The sequence below is a fragment of the Rana temporaria genome, chromosome 2, assembly GCF_905171775.1.
Source record: "Rana temporaria chromosome 2, aRanTem1.1, whole genome shotgun sequence".
In the NCBI taxonomy this organism is placed as follows: domain Eukaryota; kingdom Metazoa; phylum Chordata; class Amphibia; order Anura; family Ranidae; genus Rana; species Rana temporaria.
The window spans coordinates 274,238,236-274,261,932 of NC_053490.1; the positions used below are offsets into that span (position 1 = coordinate 274,238,236).

Consider the following 23,697-nt stretch of genomic DNA (forward strand, 5'->3'; position numbering starts at 1 on the left):
TTTAGGAAAAAACTAAAGACCCACTCTTCTGAAAGACCTGTACAACTCTGGATGCCAGCGCCTTGAGGCGATTAAGTTCGCATTTGTTGCGCTATACAAGTTTCTCACTCACTCACTCACTCACTCAGAAAGGAAATACAAAGCTGCCTGGGCCCCCTTGTTGAGCTGATTGGGCCCAGTACAACAGGGCTAGGCAACTAGGACTAGGCAATCAGTGACCCTGCCGGTAACGATGCCCCACTGCGCGGCTCTGCCGTGTATCCTTTGCTTGCCCATTTGGTCTTCTTACTCTCAATAGCAGCAGATTTGATGCACTACGTTATTTTCAGGATACTCTTTTAGCATCCCTTTACTGACACCCGTTCACTGACTCTTCTAGCTGAAGGGGATGGCCCTCACTCGACTGGCCCCAAAAACACAGATCTGTACTCACAGTAGGCAAAATCAGATGCCTCCTGGTGTCTCCCTTTCAGTCAGCTCTGCATGACCTCTGGGTTCAGCTTCTTTCTCTCTCTAGGCCCCTGGGTCGACCACCCAGGGCAGCACGGCCACCTCCCTGGAGGAGAGGGCAGCTGCCCCCTCCCTCCTGGACTCTGTTTCCCTGCTCAACTAACTCTGAGCACATGTGCCTGAGCTTTAAATACAGTATACCAGCATGCAATGCAGAATTTTCCTCTGCCAATAACCAGAACTGTAACAAAGCCTGTGGATTCACTTGTCAGGTCCCCTCCCACTGTCCAATATACCTCCCTATTGGACCAGTGAGGGACAGTCAAACAAGCGTAGCTGCACCTGAGCACAATGAGCAGACCTAACCAATAGATCCTGCTCCCTGGTAGGCAGAGATCACTCTAAGTTTTACTTGACCATCTTCCTGGTAGGCAGAAAGATCAAAAACTATACTCTCTTCTAGCACCTACCTAGGAGGGTGCTACAATTTATTGCACTTGTGGCGACAGCTTCCCCTCTACCTCCGATCACGACATGTTCTCCGTCCGGCAGAAATGTCACTTCTGGTTGGACTGCAAGCCACAATTCCAACCCATACGCTGCTCTCTTGCTTCTGGGTAGGCCTCATACAGCCTAGCAGCCAGATGTGTCTGGAATTGGCCTCAGACTCTGGCCTAGCAGCCTGAGGCAGCACAACACACGTCCAACCAGACAGTCGTTCCGGGTGGCACAGAACACGATCACCTGACCTCACCCAAATAAATAGGCTCTCCCAGCAGGCCAAGGGACCCAAAAAGATCCTTGCCCATTGGCTGAGATACCCCATCTATTCCTAATCTGTCCTTGCATCGCCCTTATCTTATCTAATGCCACCAGATACCCGGTCATCTAGTGAGAGAAGAGAGAAGTGCAGTAATTCCAGAATTTTGGGTGGAATCAATTGATCTCCTATCAATTGGCCAAGGTAACTATACCTGGCAGGTAAATTTAAGAGCAACCCTGCCCAAACATCAGGGCACTACACCTGCAAAAACGGCTCTAGTATGGAAAAGGGTAAACTTTAGTACTGGCATTAGTTTGCAAGCTCTTTTGGGGTGCAGGAACTGGTGTGAATAGTTGTACTCTATAAAAAGAAGTGTTGCATGTCAGTGCTGTATAAATAGTGGAAATAAGTAAAGATGTGTGTGTATTTACTTATCATTTGGGTTCCCAATCCATCTACTCTGCATTATAGTAGTATAAGCTGTGGATCAGTGTTGCAGTAATATTGTTAAAATAGCATTTGATCTCTCCTGATGGTGATATCACACTAATAAATAGACCCAGGCGTCTATGAACCCAGTGATGAATGCAGCCAGGCTACTTTTTACTGTCCCTAGATCTGATATCACTAACTTATTTAGCTGAACTGATCTTGTTAGAGAGATTGTTCCATCACGTGTTTACAGACGGATTGCAGACAAGTGAAACAGAGTTCCTTCCTATTTTAAGTATATGTACAGTGTCTTGAAAAAGTATTCACACCCCTTGAAATTTTCCAATTTTGTTACATTATGTTACAACCAAAAACATAAATATATTTTATTGGGATTTTATGTGATAGACCAACACAAAGTGGCACATAATTGTTAAAGGGGATGTAAAGGTTTGTCTTTTATTTTCTAAATAGGTTCCTTAAGCTAGGGCATTGTTGGTTCACTTACCTTTTCCTTCAATTTCCCTTCTAAATGTTTTTTTTCTTTGTTTGAATTTCTCACTTACTGTTTCTCCTCAGTAAGCTTGCCCCCATCATCTGAGAGGTGAAAAGTAATTTAGAACAGCTTACTGAACACCTTACTGAGGAGGAACAGGAAGTGAGAAATTCAGACAAAGAAAACAAAGAAAAAAAACATTTAGAAGGGAAATCGAAGGAAAAGGTAAGTGAACAAACAATGCACTAGCTTAAAGGAACTTAGAAATTTAGAAAAGAAAAAACAAACCTTTAGAACCCCTTTAAGTGGAAGGAAAATGATAAATGGTTTTCCATTTTTTTTTATAAATAAATATGTGAAAAGTGTGGTGTGTATTTGTATTCAGCCCCCCTGAGTCAATACTTTGTAGAACCACCTTTCCCTGCAATTACAGCTGCAAGTCTTTTTGGGGATGTCTCTACCAGCTTGGCACATCTAGAGAGTGACATTTTTGCCCCTTCTTTTAAAAATAGCTCAATCTCTGTCAGATTGGATGGAGAGCGCCTGTGAACAGTAACGTTCAAGTCTTGTCACAAATTCTGAATTGGATTTAGTTCTGGACTTCGACTGGATCATTCTAACACGTGTAGCGCTACCCCCTCAGGAGCCTCTGGTTAGATTTGGGATCGGCGTAATTATGTTACCTCTACGATGTGTCTAGGGATGATGATGGTGGTGTGAAGCAATAGCGGAATGTCCAGATAGTAGGGTGACGTTTTTCAATGCTTTATTACTGGTCCAACATGACCAACAATCCAACTGAGGTAGATAGAAGTAGGTTGGTGAAAAGAGAACATGCAGATTCAGGCCTATAGATTAACGGAAGCAGTCCTGCTACCAACAGCAACTCTTTCCTCGTCGCCACCTCAGCCGAAGCAGGCAAAGTGCCCCTGGACAGGTCCCTCTCACAGGCCTGGCAGCCAGAGCGTCACTTAGAACTTCTGGGAAGGAACAAGTCTCTGCCACCGACTTGGCTCTAATGGAATTTAGATTAGTAGTGAGACCTCTGCCACAGGCCTAGTACACGAGAACATGAAATAGTAGAGCGAATCCTCCCAGTCTATAATTTGCCTGAATCTCCCTCAGGTAGACTTCTTAGCTTTGGGGCCACCGACTGACAGTTTGCAGCATACAACCTGTTAGTGTCCGGTCACCCAGATCCCCGATGGTTCGTCTAAGCCCTATTGGATCACCTGCCTCTGGGCTCACCTCAGACCGACTCCCCACCGAACAGCACACTCGCTTGGGATCTTCTCAATAAAGGTGGGGGACCCAGTAAGTCACTGGGGCCCCTTGGCTGCATCAGTTGCTCCGGGCCATGAGGGCCCAGAGTCAGGAACTCCACGTGAACTCCGTGATGTGCGCACACCCTAAAGGTGGGTGCCGCACCTGGAACCAGGAACCCGCGAAGAACCCCACAAAATGGCGTCTGCCACAGAAATACCCTCCCCCAGCATGCCCCGCGAGGGAAACACTCCCCCGATTGGCTGCTGGAGAAAGGCGCCTCCGCCCGGACCCCTCTGGCGCCACCTGCCATCCAGAGATGGAACTACATCTCTTGAGCACAGAATGACCCACAGGACAGTCCAGAACTGGCAACAGCCGAATTTAGCAAATCAATATGGATGAGAGCAAGTAACTCTCTCATCCCCCAACTAAATTTGATATAGCACTTGCACTAAAAAGTACACAGGCGCTACACACATTATTATGCTTTGATCTAAACCAACCATTCCATTGTAGCTCTAGCTGTATGTTTAGGGTCATTGTCCTACTGGAAGGTGAACCTCCGCCCCAGACTCAAGTCTTTTGCAGACTCAAACTGTTTTTTCTTTTTTTTATCTAAGATTGCCCTGTATTTGGCTCCATTCATCTTCTCATCAACTCTGACCAGCTTCCCTGTCCCTGCTGAAGAAAATAATCCCTACAATATGATGCTGTCACTGCCATTTTTTACGGTGGGGATGGTGTGTTCAGGGTGACGTGCAGTGCTAGTTTTCCACCATAGATAGCATTTTGCTTTTAGGTCATAAAGCAAAATTTTGGTCTCATCTGACCAGAGCACCTTCCTCCACAATGTTGCTGTGTCCCCCACATGGCTTCCCACAAACTGCAAATGGGACTTCTTATGGCTTTCTCTCAACAATGGCTTTCTTCTTGGCACTCATCCATAAAGGCCAGATTTGTGGCCTGGACCAGGGCCATTTGAAGGAATTTGGGGGCCCCAAGCAAAATGGACTTGGAGACCCCCAAACCCCCCCCCCACGCAAAGCCTACAAGAACCACAGCATAGCGATACAGTTTAAGTTCACCCACACTTTATATAAATAAAAAAGGTTTACAGTGCAAATACTGCTGTTGCATATACCGTGCCTTCTTACTCATATACTGCCCTTCTTACTCCCCCCCCCCATCCCTATGTTCTTTTTACTCTCCGCCCCATGTTTTTTTTTACTCCCTCCACCACCTCCCTATGTTTTTTTTACTCCCCCCATGTTCTTTTTACTCCCCCTCCCTCCCTATGTTCTTTTTACCCCCCCCCTCCCTACCGTACCGCGTGGCAGGAGATTCAGTTTCCTGTTCCCGGCCTGACTGAAAGGAAGTGGGCACTCAGTGTGCACTTCCTGTCAGTCCGGCTGGGAACAGAAAACTGAATCTTCTGTACGGAGACTGACAGGATGAAAGAAGAAGAGCTCGGCCACACTACAGGGAAGGGGAAGAAGTGACGGGAGAGGCAGCAGTGCCGCAGCCGCCTGAGGCTCTCTATAGAGTGCTCAGGTGGCTTCAGCATTTATAGGAAGCGTGGCAAGGGTCCTGCTTGGGGCCCCAGGCCAGTTCGTGACGGGCCTGGCATGGACGACTAATAGTTCTGTCCTGTGGACAGATTCTCCCACCTGAGCTGTTACCATGGGCCTCTTGGCTGCTTCTCTGATTCATGCTCTCCTTGCCCGGCCTGTCAGTTTAGGTGGACGGCCATGTCTTGATAGGTTTGCAGTTGTGCCATACTCTTTCCATTTTTGGGTGACAGTGTTCCGTGAGATGTATAAAGCTTGGGATATTTTTTTATAACCTAACCCTGCTTTAAGCTTTTTTCCCGACCTGTCTGGTGTGTACCCTGGCCTTTATGATGCTAACAAACCTCTGAGGGCTTCACAGGCGCTGGTGCCTCCTCCTCTTCTCGTGTACCCCATCGGAGAAGCGCTCTCCTTCAGGACACCTGTGTGGATGCACTCCCGAGTCCTGCTGCTGTGTCTATTGACACAGACAGCAGGACTCGGCCCCGCCCCCCGCACCTGGGTCATTGGATTTGATTGACAGCAGCGGGAGTCAATGGCTGTGCTTCTATCAATCTATCCAATCAGGACACGAGACACTGACTGGAGGTGGTGTGCTGGTTTCCGTTGCGGGAATTATAGGGCTCAGGTAAGTAAAAGGGGGGCTTAAGGGGGCTGCTGCATGACAGGAGGTTTTTCACCTTAATGCATAGAATGCATTAAGGTGAAAAACCTTGAGGGTTTACATCCCCTCTAAAGTGGTTGTAAAGGCAGAATGTTTTTTTACCTTAATGCATTCTATGCATTAAAATAAAAAGCCTTCTGTGTGCAGCAGCCCCCCTTAGCTACCTTAATACTTAACCAAGGTCCATCTAGATCCAGTGATGTTGCACGAGAGACTCAGCCGTCCGGACTCCCCTTCTCATTGGCTGAAACAGCAGCCATTGGCTCCCACTGCTGTCAATTAAACTCAGTGAGCCAATTATAAGATAAAGGGGGCAGAGCCGGGCCCCCGGCTCTGTGTTTGAATGGACACAGGGAGCTGCGGCTCGGTTCGGGTGCCCCATAGCAAGCTGCTTTCTGTGAGGGCACTCAACAAGAGGGGGTTCAGGAGCAACAAAGAGGGACCTGAGGAGGGGAGGATCTGGGCTGCTCTGTGCAAAAAACACTTCACAGAGAAGGTAAGTATAACATATTTATTAATTTAAACAAACAAAAAAAGACTTTAATATCACTTTAAGGCTTTACAACCACTTTAATTCTGCCATTAATCCAGATCTTTCCTGTGCACTCTACAGTGTTACTTCAGACATTGTTATTATCCCTCCCCACCTCTGTGAACTACAGAACTCCCCCCCGCCCCCCCCCCTTTGTTATAGGTATCCTGTAGTCCTAGCACACTTCATGTCTGAGGGTGAGAATGTTAATACTCCCTATATAAAATGCAGTGAGTGAGCATTGTCACACTTGGACAGAATGTGTTACTGACATAACCACCAGGTTAAAAAAACAAATAGAACCAACGCATCCAAGGACTTGTAAGCTGTACTATATTATTTGTTGGTTCTTGGATTTAGAATAACTTTAAATATGCAAGATGTATATACAGGGAGTGCAGAATTATTAGGCAAATGAGTATTTTGACCACATCATCCTCTTTATGCATGTTGTCTTACTCCAAGCTGTATAGGCTCGAAAGCCTACTACCAATTAAGCATATTAGGTGATGTGCATCTCTGTAATGAGAAGGGGTGTGGTCTAATGACATCAACACCCTATATCAGGTGTGCATAATTATTAGTCAACTTCCTTTCCTTTGGCAAAATGGGTCAAAAGAAGGACTTGACAGGCTCAGAAAAGTCCAAAATAGTGAGATATTTTGCAGAGGGATGCAGCACTCTTAAAATTGCAAAGCTTCTGAAGCGTGATCATCGAACAATCAAGCGTTTCATTCAAAATAGTCAACAGGGTCGCAAGAAGCGTGTGGAAAAACCAAGGCGCAAAATAACTGCCCATGAACTGAGAAAAGTCAAGCGTGCAGCTGCCAAGATGCCACTTGCCACCAGATTGGCCATATTTCAGAGCTGCAACATCACTGGAGTGCCCAAAAGCACAAGGTGTGCAATACTCAGAGACATGGCCAAGGAAAGAAAGGCTGAAAGACGACCACCACTGAACAAGACACACAAGCTGAAACGTCAAGACTGGGCCAAGAAATATCTCAAGACTGATTTTTCTAAGGTTTTATGGACTGCTGAAATGAGAGGGAGTCTTGATGGGCCAGATGGATGGGCCCGTGGCTGGATTGGTAAAGGGCAGAGAGCTCCAGTCCGACTCAGACGACAGCAAGGTGGAGGTGGAGTACTGGTTTGGGCTGGTATCATCAAAGATGAGCTTGTGGGGCCTTTTCGGGTTGAGGATGGAGTCAAGCTCAACTCCCAGTCCTACTGCCAGTTTCTGGAAGACACCTTCTTCGAGCAGTGGTACAGGAAGAAGTCTGCATCCTTCAAGAAAAACATGATTTTCATGCAGGACAATGCTCCATCACACACGTCCAAGTACTCCACAGCGTGGCTGGCAAGAAAGGGTATAAAAGAAGAAAAACTAATGACATGGCCTCCTTGTTCACCTGATCTGAACCCCATTGAGAACCTGTGGTCCATCATCAAATGTGAGATTTACAAGGAGGGAAAACAGTACATCTCTCTGAACAGTGTCTGGGAGGCTGTGGTTGCTGCTGCACGCAATGTTGATGGTGAACAGATCAAAACACTGACAGAATCCATGGATGGCAGGCTTTTGAGTGTCCTTGCAAAGAAAGGTGGCTATATTGGTCACTGATTTTTTTTTGTTTTGTTTTTGAATGTCAGAAATGTATATTTGTGAATGTTGAGATGTTATATTGGTTTCACTGGTAAAAATAAATAATTGAAATGGGTATATATATTTTTTTTGTTAAGTTGCCTAATAATTATGCACAGTAATAGTCACCTGCACACACAGATATCCCCCTAAAATAGCTAAAACTAAAAACAAACTAAAAACTACTTCCAAAAATATTCAGCTTTGATATTAATGAGTTTTTTGGGTTCATTGAGAACATGGTTGTTGTTCAATAATAAAATTAATCCTCAAAAATACAACTTGCCTAATAATTCTGCACTCCCTGTAGATATAAATGTATCTGTTTTAATAGTGGTAGCACCGGCCCTGGTTCATTGTCTGATGTTTAGAACTGCAGTGTGTGCTTGGAAATCTATACAAGCTACTCTGAACACAACAGCCTGCGACTGTTGCCTTTTAACAACCCTCATGCATATTACATTTTCATTGTGTGTTGTTCTTTTAAAGTAAGAGTAAATAGGGGGAAAGCTTTCAATGGGGACAGGTGTTCTTCTAAAGCTGTCTAAAAGAGGGATTACCTTCCTTTCTCTCACCTCCTGTCGTGTCCCTTCATACAAAATGTAAAGAAAAATCTCCCAATAAGACACAAACTTGAAAGAGGTTATTACCATTATTTTCTTATACATAAAAAATAAAAAAAAAGCTTTGGCTTTAGATACACTTAACCCTCCTGGCGGTATCCCCGAGCATGACTCGGGGTTGATTTTTTCTACCAAAATCGGTAACCCCGAGTCACGCTCGGGGTAGATATGCAGAGCCTGCAGCGTGCGCTGGCTTACCTTGTCCTGGATCCAGCGATGTCACCACGCTGTGTGAGCGAGCGGGACCTCGCTCGATTCACACAGCGTCCTCCTGTGCCGCCGATCTCCGTTCCCTGCGACGTTACGACGCACAGGAGCGGAGATCGGCGCCAAATTCAAAAAAGTAAGCAAACACTATACATACAGTATACTGTAATCTTATAGATTACAGTACTGTATGTATGGACCCCCCTTGTCCCTAGTGCCCAGTGTCCTACATGTCATTTTATATAATAAAAACCTTTCTTTCTGCCTGAAAACTGTAGATTGTCCATAGCAACCAAAAGTGTCTTTTTATGTCAAAAATGGTTTTAGATCAGCTATAAAACAGCGATAATAAATTATAATCACTTGCAGAATTGTGCGATAGCGATTTGCTGGGAAATTCGTCATAAAAAAAAAAAAAATTAATGACAGCAACAATTCTGCAACTGAGCAAATTTCAGTGATTTTGAGTTGATTACATTATTGAATAATTTTTATTTTAATTATATTATTACTTGCTATAATTATGTATAATTATTTATTATATTATAATTTAAAATTTTTTTTTTAAAAAAATGTCATACCCGGGATGCCTATTAGATTCTTGTTTGGTCAGATTTAAGGGAGTTATTCCTAAAAATCACAGGCCTACAGTATAAAACACCAAATTTCCTTGCAAATAATTGTACCGCTTTCAGCATGTTTTTTCAGAAAGAATCATACCGCCAATAAGCATCCTTTACCTGCAGACATTCCTCTTTTCACTTTCACTTTCAAAGTTGCTCTATTTCTTCTCTGTTCTGTTCACTTCCTGCTTGTCTGATTTTACTGACCACCGTGATGGGAGGCTTTACTGCGGTGGTCAGTGACGTGCTCGCCCCCTCCTGGGAACTACATCTGTGCGGCAGGACGCTCTCTACGTGTTAGAGACTTCAAGGAGGTGTGAATTACTGGGCGTGCCGCAATGCATACTGGGAAATGTAGTTCTTACATGAACGAGCAATGCAAACCAGGAAGTGAATGAGAGAACAGAAACTAGAACGCCAGATGTGATATAGATGAAGGAAGCTAATGGGTATTTACTCATTTTTTAACAGAATAATTACACTATTCTGTCTGTCTACCTTGCAGACATTAATTTTAGGCAAAAAAATGTTTCCTTTCGTGACCCTTTAACAGCAAATAGTTATCAGATAGATATTTTTAGAAAGTGGTGCGATGTTCCTTTAAATAACCATAGTGCATTGGATTATAAATGAGAAGGATTAATAGTGATATCCTGTTTCATAAAGAAATATGAAAGTACTTTGCTGAGGTATAACCCCTTTTCTATATCATACAGCAATTATTACTCAATAATTTTCATTTGCAAATTCATCCATTAAACAGTGTGCTCTTAAACATAATGGCCCGGATTCACATACCTTGGCGCATAGTTATGCCGGCGTAGCGTATCGAATATATGCTACGCCGACGTATCGCAGAGCGGCGAGCACAGTATTCACAAAGCACTTGCTCCCTAATCTACACTGGGTTCCCTCGGCGTAACTCTTAGTAAGTGGCAGTGGGCGTGAGCCATGCTAATGAGGCGTGACCCCATGTAAATGATGGGCCGAGCATCATAAATATACGAATAACGTACGGCGCATGCGCCGTCCCTTGGACGCAACCCAGTGCCCATGCGCAGAATCACGTCGAAGCTACTCCCTAAGATATGACGGATCAATGCCTACGACGTGAACGTAACCTACGCCCAGCCCTATTCACGTACTACTACGTAAACATCGTAAAATACAACGGCTGTTCCCTGGTCCATACCTTTGCTTGAGTTGCGCCTCATAGATGGGGAATAACTATACGCCGGACGTAAGCCTTACGCAAACCGCGTATATTATGCGCTGGGTGCAACTACGTTTGTGAATCTGCGTATCTCACTCATTTGCATATTCGAATCGTAAATCAATGGGAGCGCCCCTTGCGGCCAGCGTAAATATGTGCCCACGATATGACGGCGTAGGAAGCTTATGTCGGTCGGATGAAGCCTATTTTCAGGCGTATCTTGCTTTCAGAGTCAGGCGCATAGATACGACGGCGCATATGTGCACTTACGCGGCGTATCTCGAGATACGTCGGCCTAAGTACTACGTGAATCCGGGCCAATACGTGTCCATTTATGTGATAGTTAGTGCTCCAATTCAGTCCACATTCCAGATATAGAGCAAAAACCTGAATAATCCAAAACATGCTTCCAATCACCAAACACCTCTAGGTGCAATGCTTGCTCGCCTTAGGATTTGACCATAAAGGTCAAAATGCACTGATTGAAAAGTTGGCTAAGTTTATCCACCCCGCAGTTCATAATACCAATGCCAAACATATTTGTTCCCCTTTAGTTCATGGGCATGGCTTAAATATATAAACAGAAACCATTCAAAGCGCAAAATTGTTTACTTCCAGCTAGTTTATTTAAAAGTAAAATATGCACTCACATGTAAAGTTTCTTGGACAAAGCATAAAAAAAATATAAGACTGTCGGCAGCGATCCTCCTTTACAAAACTTCCGTGTCTTGGAGACACCCGGAAGTGATGTCACTGGCTCCGCCCGATGTGTTGTGTCACTGGTCACGTGACTTCCTCAGGGATTGCAGGGATTTTATGGGATTGGTATAAATAAACTTCTGGGATATATTTATATAAGGACAATTTATATAAGGACAATCCACTTTTTGCTTTATTTCATACAGAGTACTGGAAATGGAGGACAAAAGGAAAAAACGAAGTCCCAAGGTGTGTGTAACCCAGACACTTCCACCTGCACCCATGAGAAAACCCATTGCACCTCCCTGTAAAAGTGCCACATTCAGCCTGGGACTCCCACTCCCACCCTCCCCAAAGCAGAGGAGTAAGGTCAAGAGGTAACCATCTTCATCTTCATCCTGCATATATAGCCTAAAAGATGTTCTTGGGAATGCTTGTACATGTGGGTGGGGTTTAGCTGAGCTTGTGATTGTGAGGTAACACCTCGCGTGAAGATGTGCTCACCAATGCCCAGAGCCTCCGGTCATGTGATGAATCAAACATTAAGGCAGTCCCCGACTCAGAGATGAGCCACTTGTGTGAAGCGCTACTGGTACAGAGTTCCTACATAAGATGTTTCATACCAAATAATTACACACTTGTGACTAATGTATCTGTTGCAATCGGAGGGACATGCAGAGCCATTGCCCACAGTCCAGCATAGCTCCATTACCCCACTCCCAGTAATGGAATCAAACCCCGCCGGACACATAGCGCGGGTCTGATGCATGTCCGACTCCTACGTTTACTCCTTCCTTCCCGTGCCTAGTGATCTGGCCTTAAATCTTCGTAATGCTAGTCTGCTCCTGGTGACCTGAGGAGATGAACAGCTAGGGAGGGATTTAGAGCTCCGACACCCTCGCTCCAAAAGAACCTGTCACCTAACCAGGTACTATGCCAAACAACTGGTCGCTGTAGCTGTTCCTCCTTTCAGTTACCTATATCAACTACCTCCTCTTCCTTGCCTTGCGAGTTAACCTTCTATAGTGGTGTTACACGTACCCCATAGTGCTTTTACAGACCCAAGTTCTTTAGGAATACGTCAAGACCCAACATACACCTCTTTGGAATAACTTCAGACCAGGCTCAAAACAGTTGAAACAACCTTTACTGAAAATTCTGCAGAACATGTATAACATAAACAAACAGTCTTTTCCTAACTACACCTAACTGTGGCTGCCCCAGCATACCTGCATTGTTAAAGTCCTTTCGAATAATGTCCATGTTTGGAAGAACTCAAATAGAGGTGTCCATTGGTGGACCACAAGTCCCAACAAGATTCCCATTCTCCAGCCCCCTTGGGACCTGAACCTCTTCCTTTTTATATCACACAGGAGGGGAGGACGAACCCCAGAAAAAGCCAGCGATCATAATCAGGGAAGGCGGCAAAAATATTAACCCCTTTCCTCTGACCTGGGCAGCCAAGTAACTAACTAAAACACACAGTACAGTAGGCAACCTGCCTGGATACAACTAAAGCACTGTTCTCTGTAGTTAGCTTTGCATTGCTTTAAAAAAAATGAAACATGTGGTACAGAGAGTGGGAAGGAACCTGAACGTCCATTGTTTGTGACACAGGAATTAAACTTTAAGATATAATAATTATTGTGCTAAATGTTTACATACTTTGTTCTGCAATTTATGTGTACCCAAGTGTTTAGTAGGATGTAATATTAATGTGAAAATCTCTTGTTTGTACTTTTCTCAGGGGCATTAAAGAGCGTCCTCGACCCCCTGCACCCTGCGAAGTGGTGACTTCTGCACCTAGCCTTCAACACTCTTTCCTGACTGATGTTTCCCACGTCTGTGAGATGGAGGGTGGTCTTCTAAGCCTTCTCAACGATTTTCACTCTGGAAAACTTCAGGCATTTGGTAAAAATGGCAGGAGGAATAGCTGTAGAATAAGTGTGAGGTTGTATTGAATTATTATCACAGTTTATATTTAAAAACATTTTTCTTGGTGCCTACATGGTAGCATACTACTGGCAATAGAGCTCCACCCCTATCCTCACCTACAGGACCAGTTTAAACCTATAAAAGAGTGAGAGGGTGACCCCAGCATAGTACAACTTTTCTCCTCAAGACATTTTACCTGTAGACCAGTGTATCTTACCAAATATTTTGAGGTCAGTCTGGGTTCAGCCTCTCCCGTGCACAGTCCCACACCTTGGGTAGCCAACAATGTTTTTTAATTAGAAATAATTCTAATGCCGCGTACACACAAACGTTTTTCATGTCATGGAAAAAAACAATGTTTTTCTCTACGTGATTCCCTTTTGCGATTGTGATAAAAAATGCTTGAGGAAAAGCGGGGTGATGTACAACACGTACGACGGTACTATAAAGGGGAAGTTCCATTTAAATGGCGCCACCCTTTGGGCTGATTATGTAAATTTCCCTTCTCATAACTTGCTTCTGAGCATGTGCATTTTTTTCCCCATCGTTAAAGCCTACACACGACGACGTGAAAAACGTAGAGAAAAAATAGAGTAGGTTCTAAATTTTAATGGCCATTTTTTTCGTCGAGAAAAACGGTCTTGCGTACGCGGCATTAGGAGTGGTAAGGTGTTTTCCTGGAGGTTTGTTTTTTGCACATAGCAGAACCTTCAGTTTGTTTACAGATTCCTCATTCTGCCCACTTTGGGCATCATTATGTATTTTTTCCCTTTCCGAGTTCTACGAGTTCTCTTGCTTATTTTTCAGGCCTCTGATGGCTGTGCAAGTGTGCCTAAGGGTTTACAGATGCCTTCAGTGCATGCGTAGTGTGTCCTGAGCCTCTGTTAGTCATCTTTCTATAGGCAACAAATACAACAGTTTGCATTTAATTATGTTTGCTACAATTTTAGACTAAGGCTGGCCTTACACGGTTCAAATCTCGGCCCGTTCAGCAGTAACCAGCCGAGATTCGAACCATTAATGGGCAGGCTGAATGTACCAAGTTTTACGATCGATCAACTTGGGTACAACCAGCCTGCTGGATTGTCTTGCAGTTATCACTAGATGCTGCTATAGCCCCTAGTGTCGTCTTCTCCCGGTGGGGACGGCTTCTCCCGCCAACCACGCCAGGAGAAGACAATGGTCTGGCAGGGGGGATTCCCATATCAACACGGTCTGTGTTGATGGGAAAATCTAGCAAATTTCTTTCAGGCAAAACGGTGGTTGCAGGAAAGAAATTTGCTCCGTGTATGGCCGGCCTTTCTCTATCCACACTATACAACACGGATGCGTGAATGTCCCACAGAGGTTATTATGTATGTTAATGTTAATTGCTGAAAGTTTTTTTTTTTTAAAAGTCAGCAGCTACAAATACTGCAGCTGCTGACTTTTAAAATAAGGACATTTACATGTCCTGGGTGCCGGCGATGTCGGCACCCGAAGCCGATTTGTCCCTCGGCTTTCGAGTGCTGCCGTCGCCAAATTCGGTAAGGGAATCAGGAAGTGAAGCCTTGCGACTTCATTTCCTGGTTCCCTACTGTGCATTACATGACATTACACGCGATCCCACTGGTCCCTGCTATTTTCTGGGGCCTGGACCGGAAGTAGGAGCAAAATACCTGTATTAAACAGGTATCTGCTCCCCCTCCCCCTGAAAGGTGACATCGGAGGGGGGGGGAGGGTTCCGAAAAGCGGAAGTTCCATTTTTGGGTGAAACTCCACTTTAAAGAATAAGTGAACACAGAGAAATGTACAGTGTATTATATAGAGGAAATGGGAAAATTTACATCCTGTATTTATTGTTATAAATGGGAACAAATATATGTTGCATCAAAATATACTTTTTTCCCTCCTTATTTAAAAAATAGAATTCAGTTATGTACACCCAGTGCGTTTTATTGTGCTGCCATCTATGACCACAAATGTCTGTGATTGCATGGTTCTATACATCTTCCATAATAAATAGCTGCATTTTGGCATGCAATGTTATATTAATGTCCTATTTTTCCCCTGAAGACTTTTTCATAAAAAAAAAAGCTTATAAAATGAGGGTAGCCTGTTCTCTAACTAACTTGTGCTGCCCTAGACCCCAGGCTGCATGGCCTTATAGCAGATTACATCATGCATTTTAATTTCTTGGCTCAGACCTGCCACACTGTGTTACCATTACTCTGTGAACATATTTTTCCATACTCTTCCATTTTTGCCACAGGACGGGTATGCACATTTGATCAACTGGAACGCGTAAGGGAAATGCATACATACAGGAGACTCACTTTAGGACGGGGGGCTCCCACTATTGCAAAATAGGTTCTTCCCTTCGGCCTACCATGCAGGGAACCAGGAAGCAAAATCCAAGGGGGTCTCTATTTTGATTTCTAATAGGATCCCATGGACATTAGAAAACTGCTATCGAGACCCAAAAGGGAGATACCTTTTTTTAAAAGGGAAGATAGGAGAAACAAAAGTGACTTTAGCTACAGTGTATGTGCCTAATGTACATCAAGATACCTTTATGAGGAAGACTCTCAAAGAATTGATGGAGTTTTCAGAAGGCAAATTGATTTTGGGGGGGGATTTTAATATCCCCCTGAATCCAAAGATAGATACCTCAAGGGGAACTTCGTCTATCACAGAGGGGGTCAGACGGGAGGTCCTACGTAGACTGTACGAAATCCAGCTGGTGGATGCATGGAGGATGTTACATGGGGAAGAGAGGGACTACACCTTTTTCTCCAATCCCCACCAGGTGTACTCCAGGATAGATCTCTTCATGATACCTCACTATCTGATCTCCTCTGTGAAGGAGGTGTCCATTGGTAGCATTACATGGTCGGACCATGCCCCAGTTAGCCTGCGTATCTCACTATCTGGCATAGGGCTTGCACAGGAGAGAAGGTGGCGTCTAAATGAAAGCCTCTTGCAGAATAGGGAAGTGAGAGAAGATGTTGCTCGGGAAATCACAGAATATTTCCAAATGAATGCTACCCCCGGGAGTAATCTAGGGATGGTGTGGGAAGCGCACAAAGCGGTGATCAGGGGGGTCCTTATCAGACATGGATCGATTCTAAAAAGGAAGCGAGAACAGCAGGTTAAAAATCTACTAACAGAGATCCAGGAATTAGAACTACAACATAAAAAGACACATACCCCTCAAACAGGCAGAGAATTGAGCCACCTGAGAAGGCAGTTGACAGAGATCCTACGCTATAAGGCCAAAGCAATAATACAAAGAGGAAGATAAATAAATTACGAATTTGGAGACAAGTGTAGTAAACTACTAGCTGGGAAATTGAAAGAGAAGAGTCAACAAACGTATGTCCCGCAAATTAAGGGGAAGAAGGGACAATTAAAACGTACGCCAAAAGAGATAGTGGAGGAGTTTGGGAGATATTACTCCTCTCTATATAATTTGGCACAGCTACCAGTAGCCCCACCCAAAATAGAAGAATATCTTTCAGCAATGGACTTAGCTAGGTTACCATCAATAGCTCAGGCCAGTTTAGACACCCCCATCTCGATAGAAGAAATAGAGGCAACGTTAAAAACTATGAAGGAAGGGAAAGCCCCGGGTCCGGATGGCTATACGATAAGATACTATAAAGAATTTGTAACACTACTGAGAGGGCAGTTAGCAGAGTTTCTCAATGCAGTAGGCCAGACGGCTGGGTTCCCGCCGGACGCATTACTAGCTCAAATTATAGTCATTCCCAAAGATGGGAAAGATCCGGCGGAGTGCGGCAGCTATAGGCCGATTTCATTGTTAAACTCCGATTTAAAACTCTTTACGAAGTTACTAGCAAGACGGATCCAAGTATGGTTACCCGAGCTAGTTGATATGGATCAAGTCGGATTCGTTCCTACACGGGAGGCAAGAGATGGTACAATAAGGGTTCTTAATCTGGTGCAGGAGGCCACTGACGGGGACATCCCTTGCGTGTTCCTAAATACTGATGCCGAGAAGGCTTTTGATAGAGTGAGCTGGAATTTCCTGTTCTCAGTACTGAGACACGTGGGCCTGGGGGAGAATATGTTAAGGTGGATAGGAAGTGTTTATACAGACCCACGTGCCTCAGTGAGAGTTAACGGGATGTTCTCTAAAACTTTCCAAATCACAAACGGAACGCGCCAGGGATGTCCCCTGTCACCGCTACTATTTGTGCTATCTTTGGAGCCCTTATTAAATAAAATACGCCAAAATCCGGATATACAGGGTATACAGATAGGGGGGAGAAGGCATAAAATAACCGCATTTGCAGATGACTTGCTGTTTACTATATCAAACCCTCACGTATCTCTTCCCAATCTCGTCGAAGAAATCGCTAAATTCGGAGAGCTCTCCAACCTAAAAATAAACCAAGCAAAATCTGAAGCAATGAGTGTGTCAATGACACCCCAGAAACAGTCAATTATACAACAAAACCTTGGTTTTAAGTGGATGACTGCGCTAAAATACTTGGGTACCCTGATTCCAGCAAACATAAAAGAAGTTTTTAAAATAAATTTTCCACCTCTTCTTACTTCAATAAGAATGCTACTTGAGAAATGGCAACATGAACTACATTCATGGTTCGGCAGAAATAATATAGTCAAGATGAGCATCTTGCCAAAGATTACGTATTTGTTTCAAACACTGCCGATATTGATACCATCGGCCTTCCTACGGCAAATTAGTGCCCTCCTGATGAAATTCATCTGGGCAGGGAAAAAGGCAAGAATTAAGAAAGAGGTGATGAGGTTACCCAAGTGTTTTGGGGGGATGGCAGTCCCGGATATTGCCAAATATTATCAAGCGGCACATTTGACGAGATTGATAGACTGGTGTAGAAACGGACACTATAAAAGGTGGGTTGAGGTAGAACAGCAGACCTGTCCAATAACACTAAGTAGAGCCCCTTGGTGTTATAAGTTATTGCCAAGTAAGATGAAGAAACATCCCATAATTGGCCCAACGTTGTCAATCGCAGCTAAAATATGTAAAAATCCAAAATTCTCATCGAAGTGTTCTCCCCTGTTCCCTATATTAGGGAACCCAGGCTTCATACCAGGTACAGCAGGAGCAGTTTTTAATAAATTAAAACAAAGGGGTAAAGTACAGGTATCACATTTTCTGCAAACTGGTATGTGGCCATCATTGGAGGCCCTAACAAAGAGAGGAGGGAATTATGAGTTATCCTTTTGGCAAGCATTTCAAATAAGCAACTTTTTAAGATCCCTGGGACAACCATCTAATTTTCGGCGACAACTAACAAAATTTGAACAATACTGCGACGAGGAGGAACCAATACAAAGAGTGAGTTCAAAGATGTATAGACTATTGAATTCCCCTCAGGAGGATTTTGAGTTGCCGGGACTGGGGAAATGGGAAAGAGATCTGGGGAGAAATTTCTCACAGACTCAACGTAAACACATAATTCACTTAGCACTAAACTCCTCAATATCTACGCGAATACAGGAATCCAATTATAAACTATTGTTCCAATGGTATTATACACCAGTAAGGTTACATAAATTTTCTAAAGGCTACTCAGAGTATTGTTGGAGATGTGGTGTGGAGCAGGGAACCTTGCTGCATATATTTTGGTCCTGTGCAAAAGTAAGAGATTACTGGAAGGAAGTCCAGAGAATTGTTCAAAAATTTACGGAGTACCAGATTCAGGAGGATCCAGCTTTTTTTCTGCTCCATTGCTCACAAATCCCAGTGCGAGAGTACAAAAAGATGGTGATATGTCACATGATAAATACTGCCAGAAATGGAATAACATTACAATGGAGAGACAGTAGATCACCCTCTATTGCGAGATGGCTCAATAGAGTGAGAGAGACTGGAGCTATAGAAGATCTGATCCTCTCAGCCCGGAACAAAAGGGAACAGTATGTAGAAACTTGGACAGGTTGGAATCAGTTTATGAGTACGGAAGAGGGGAAGAGATTACTGGAGGAATAGATAGGGGAGAGAAGAATCCTTTTTGGGTAGAAGTGAAATGGGAGAGGCCGAAGGGTTGAAGTAAGGGAGGATCCGTCCGTCTCCGGCGAGGTAGGGGAGGGAGAGGAGGGGAGGGGGTTGGCGGGGTTTTCTCATTTTTTTTTTTTTGTTGTTGTTTTGTTTTGTAGAGGATTATGTTGATTCTAGGTTTAAGGGGGGGGTTAGGTGGGGTATAGGAATGGACAAGGGAACAGAGGGGAGGAAGAAGTGTGTGGTCAATACAGTGGTATTAGGAAACGGGAAAAGAAGTTACTGATAAAAGGCAGGCGGGCATGGGAACAGAGCAAGAGGACCGGGGAGGTACTGCTTTTGGTTTATTCTTCTTAAGTTTCTGAATCCCCACCTGTTTATTTGCTAGCCCATCATAAGTGTGTAGTGATAAGAACTATATGATTATGTATCCATTGTATAAGATATGTTAACCTTCTGTGAACCTTACCATAAAAGAAAAATAAAATAAAAGATTTAAATATGAAAAAAAAAAAAAAATAGAATTCAGTTATGTACACCCAGTGCGTTTTATTGTGCTGCCATCTATGACCACAAATGTCTGTGATTGCATGGTTCTATACATCTTCCATAATAAATAGCTGCATTTTGGCATGCAATGTTATATTAATGTCCTATTTTTCCCCTGAAGACTTTTTCATAAAAAAAAAAAGCTTATAAAATGAGGGTAGCCTGTTCTCTAACTAACTTGTGCTGCCCTAGACCCCAGGCTGCATGGCCTTATAGCAGATTACATCATGCATTTTAATTTCTTGGCTCAGACCTGCCACACTGTGTTACCATTACTCTGTGAACATATTTTCCATACTCTTCCATTTTTGCCACAGGACGGGTATGCACATTTGATCAACTGGAACGCGTAAGGGAAATGCAAGAACAGTTAGCTCGTCTTCACTTCAGTCTAGATGTGTGTGGAGAAGAACTAAGAGAAGAGACCCATGCGGAGAGGAACTTGGAGCAGCTACTAAATAATGTAAGAGATCATATATTCTTACAGCTCTTGAGCATTATATTCTCTAAAGCAGCACACTGCAAACACAGCTTACATGTACCAGTAAAAGATAAACATTGCCTTGAACTTTTTGCAGTGGTTCTATAGCAAGTGCTCCTTTTACTGGCTAACTTAAAGTGATATTAAAGTCTTGTTTTTTTTTTTAAATAACAAACATAGTAAATTTGATTGCAAATCCATTGCACAGAGCAGCCCAGATCCTCCTATTCTGGAGTCCCCCATCAGCGTTCCTGGCTCCTTCCACGATTGAGTATCTCCCCTAGCAATCTGCTTGCTAGGGGAGGTACTCGTTCAGGCTCACTCCTAAGTGCATCTATTGACACAGACAGTGCCGCACCCCCTGCCCACGTCACTTTATTTGATTGACAGCAGATGGAGCTCATTGCTCTCACTGAGTCCAGGAGGAGGGAGAGAGAGCAGCGCTGGACCTGGATCAGGCTCAGGTAAGTATTTAGGGGGGACTGGGGGAGCTGCACCTAAAAGTTTTTTTTTACCTTAATACAGAGAATGCATTAAGGTAAAAAATGTTCAGCCTTTACAACCACTTTAAGTTAACATTTCAATTTCAAAATCAAATGGTTTGGAAACCTGCATAGTTATACACAAATATACAAAGAGGAGCAATGACAAATACATTAAAAAAATAAATAATTTATTGCCACACTTTTTAAGAGGTCAGAGTTTAGAGGTGTTATTGGGCAATTAACCTACAGAAAAGTATTTTAGGGACAATTTGCACCACAAATGTCTATAGATGCAAATACAGCTATTGTCACCTCATTAGTTCCTTTTGAACTTTTCATTCTTTTGGTCAAAAGCATGAGAAAAACAAGCTTATGATTTCAGAGGTCTAACATTTAATGAAATCATCGTGTGACATAAAATTGCAGTCTTAATCTACACCCCAGTGCAGAGTTTGATTTGTGTATACATTTACATTCCCACTCCAGCTTCTCTTTTCATGATTTAGTTCCCCATCAGTATCATAGTTTTTAGATCATGTATGCTGTGGTATCTTCTACAGAAATGCACAGCCAGTATATTTGTTTTGTTGCTGTTAATTGTGAACCTATGAAAGTTCATTATTTAAAGTGGAGTTCCACCCATAAATATAACATTACATCAGTAGTTTTAAAAAAATGTCATTAGTCCTTTAAGAATTTTTTTTTTTTTTAGATGCCTTCAAAGTGTTGTTGCTAGGCAGAATAGTTAATCTTCCCTCTTCCTGCACCTAGGTGCTTAACCTACACCGCACAGACTCCTGGGAATGTAGTGGGTGTAACTTTTCAGGAGTCTGTGCACTCCCCAGTCTCGAAGAATCATGTGACTTGGACAGTACAGGTGCTGAAACCTGATCTGAAACCTATTACACTGCTTGTGCAGCACTGAGCATGTGCGAGATCTGCAAGGCTGAAATCCAGGAAGTCATACAGTCTGGCTTCATGATGCCCACACTTAAGATGGCCCCAGTCAATTTCTATTTTATAAAGTGTCTAAATGCTGTAACAACCTAACAAAACGGACCTTAGTTTACAGACTAACTTTACTAGAATACATTAAGCTTGTGTATTACAGGGGTATTTATATTTAAAAAGTGAAATTGTGGCCGGAACTCCGCTTTAACTGCCACTGGTCACTAATGCACCAGTTACCAGTGGCAGCATATTAACCCTTTCAAGCTGCACATTGCTAATGCCATTTTTAATTAACCCCTTCACCACCCCACCCAAACCCCCCCCCCCCTCCTTACAACTGCCCCAGACTGCCACTGTAACACAAGATTACAATGTCAAAAGTAAATCTGCCAGCCAGTGCCTGCTGCCTTTGTCATTATTTACTTGCATTCATTTGATGCTCACTTGTGCTGCTGGCGCTACTCGCTGTTCCGCTCCTGCTTCCTGGCCTCTGAATGACAGCAGGGCAGAGGCCGAGACTAGAAATCTTCTGTCAGATGGAGATCACTCCGCCTGAAAGAAATATATGTATGCTTTTTAGATTGGTGCTTTGTGCAGGAGCGCACTCTGACAGGTAGTAAAGACGACCTGTCACATGCCTATTGCTGTCGCAAGGAAGTTTACATTCCTTGTGGCAGAAATAAAAGTGCCAAAAAATAAAAATAAAGCAACAGTCTGAAAAAATAATAATAATAATAATTTAAAAATTGCCCCCGTCATCCTGTGCAAAGGCAAAGGGGATTAAACAGTACAAAAAGGATTAGACAGGATAAGGTCTTAGACAAAGGGAAGGGCAAAGCCTGATGAGTCGTGTACAGCCGCAGAAGCAGAGTCAATCATGCCAGGATGCAAGCTAGTGCCCAGATCCACGGAAGTTTAATAAGTTGTAGATTAAGAGCAGACAACCATACGGAGGTCTGGGGTATAAGGGTAGTTAGATCAAGGCAGATGAAGAGCAACCAGGTACTAGAAATCAGTTGAGCTAAATGATGGTGGCGACAAATAACATTGGAGACATTGGCTGTCAGAAGTAAGGATGAGCTCCAGCGTGTTCGCATGGTACACGTGCAGAGCCCGCCAGGAAGTCTGCACGGCGCTGCGCTAATCACAGCCAGGGAGACATTTCCTGTTCTCTGCAGCCGAGCATCGGGACAATGTCTCCCTGTCTGTGATTAGCGCAGCGCCGTGCAGACTTCCTGGTGGGCTCTGCATGTGTACCATGCGAACACGCTGGAGCTCATCCTTAGTCAGAAGGGGACAACAGGAGCAGCAGTGACTGGTGAATAATACAGGAATCAGCAGGATGCCTAGTAACACCGGCAAAGGAAGAAGAGGGAAATATGGCTAGTTACACACTAAATAAGATTCAGTAGATTCCCCCATCCATGCTAAACAGTGTGGATGGAGGAATACTGTTGGATCAGTGGCTGTCAGAACACCTAAATGGTGACTGCAGCTTATAGGCAATTTTGGTTCAATTTTCCACCTAGGTCCTTCAATTTTCAGTTTGAAGAAGCAGGTGGTGCTGACAGTGTCACCCACACCTGAAATTTCAGCTAATTTAACAGAAATTGGCCATAATTTAAGCCGTGTATGACCAGCATAAAACATAGGCAAGTGATCAGGTAATGACCACAAATATCACAACTGCAAAATATTCTTGAAGCTTGCTTTTATATCAAAGTACTGCACAACAAAAACGCACTCAGAGGCTGGCAGTAGCCCTCGCATATGCTATGCCGCCAACATCTATGACTCAGTATTGCTCTTATGCCAGTGTTCAATCTGGATGCATTAATACAGCGAAGTTCCTCTCCAGTGAATCCTGCACAGCCACTTTTCAGTGCTTTGTTAACCACAGCTTTGAAATGATATGTAGGACTTACTCAGCTAATATTTTTTCTCCATTTTGTGTCTTTCAGCTGGAAGAATTGAGTAATTCAATGTATCCTTTTAACGTGTTAAGTGCCCAGTTCTTGAAAGAACCAGAAACACATGTGTTGACAAGCTTGTGTTAAAAGAGAAGTATGGGTTTGGTGTTTTTTCCCCCATCATACTTACCTAGGTGGACACGGCATCGG

At 43.6% G+C, this 23,697-nt stretch overlaps 1 protein-coding gene across 2 annotated transcripts in view; it reads left to right on the forward strand.

Annotated features, from left to right (window-relative positions):
* Positions 1 to 23,697, forward strand: part of CCDC28B (coiled-coil domain containing 28B) — a 59,048-nt gene that overhangs the window by 18,847 nt on the left and 16,504 nt on the right. For both annotated transcript variants that reach the window (XM_040337062.1, XM_040337063.1), the window contains exons 3-6: positions 11,388 to 11,558; positions 12,929 to 13,092; positions 19,978 to 20,123; positions 23,539 to 23,561. In XM_040337062.1, the coding sequence (XP_040192996.1) occupies positions 11,398 to 11,558; positions 12,929 to 13,092; positions 19,978 to 20,123; positions 23,539 to 23,561 (494 nt within the window). In that variant the 5' untranslated portion in view covers positions 11,388 to 11,397. The remainder of the gene's footprint in view (positions 1 to 11,387; positions 11,559 to 12,928; positions 13,093 to 19,977; positions 20,124 to 23,538; positions 23,562 to 23,697) is intronic.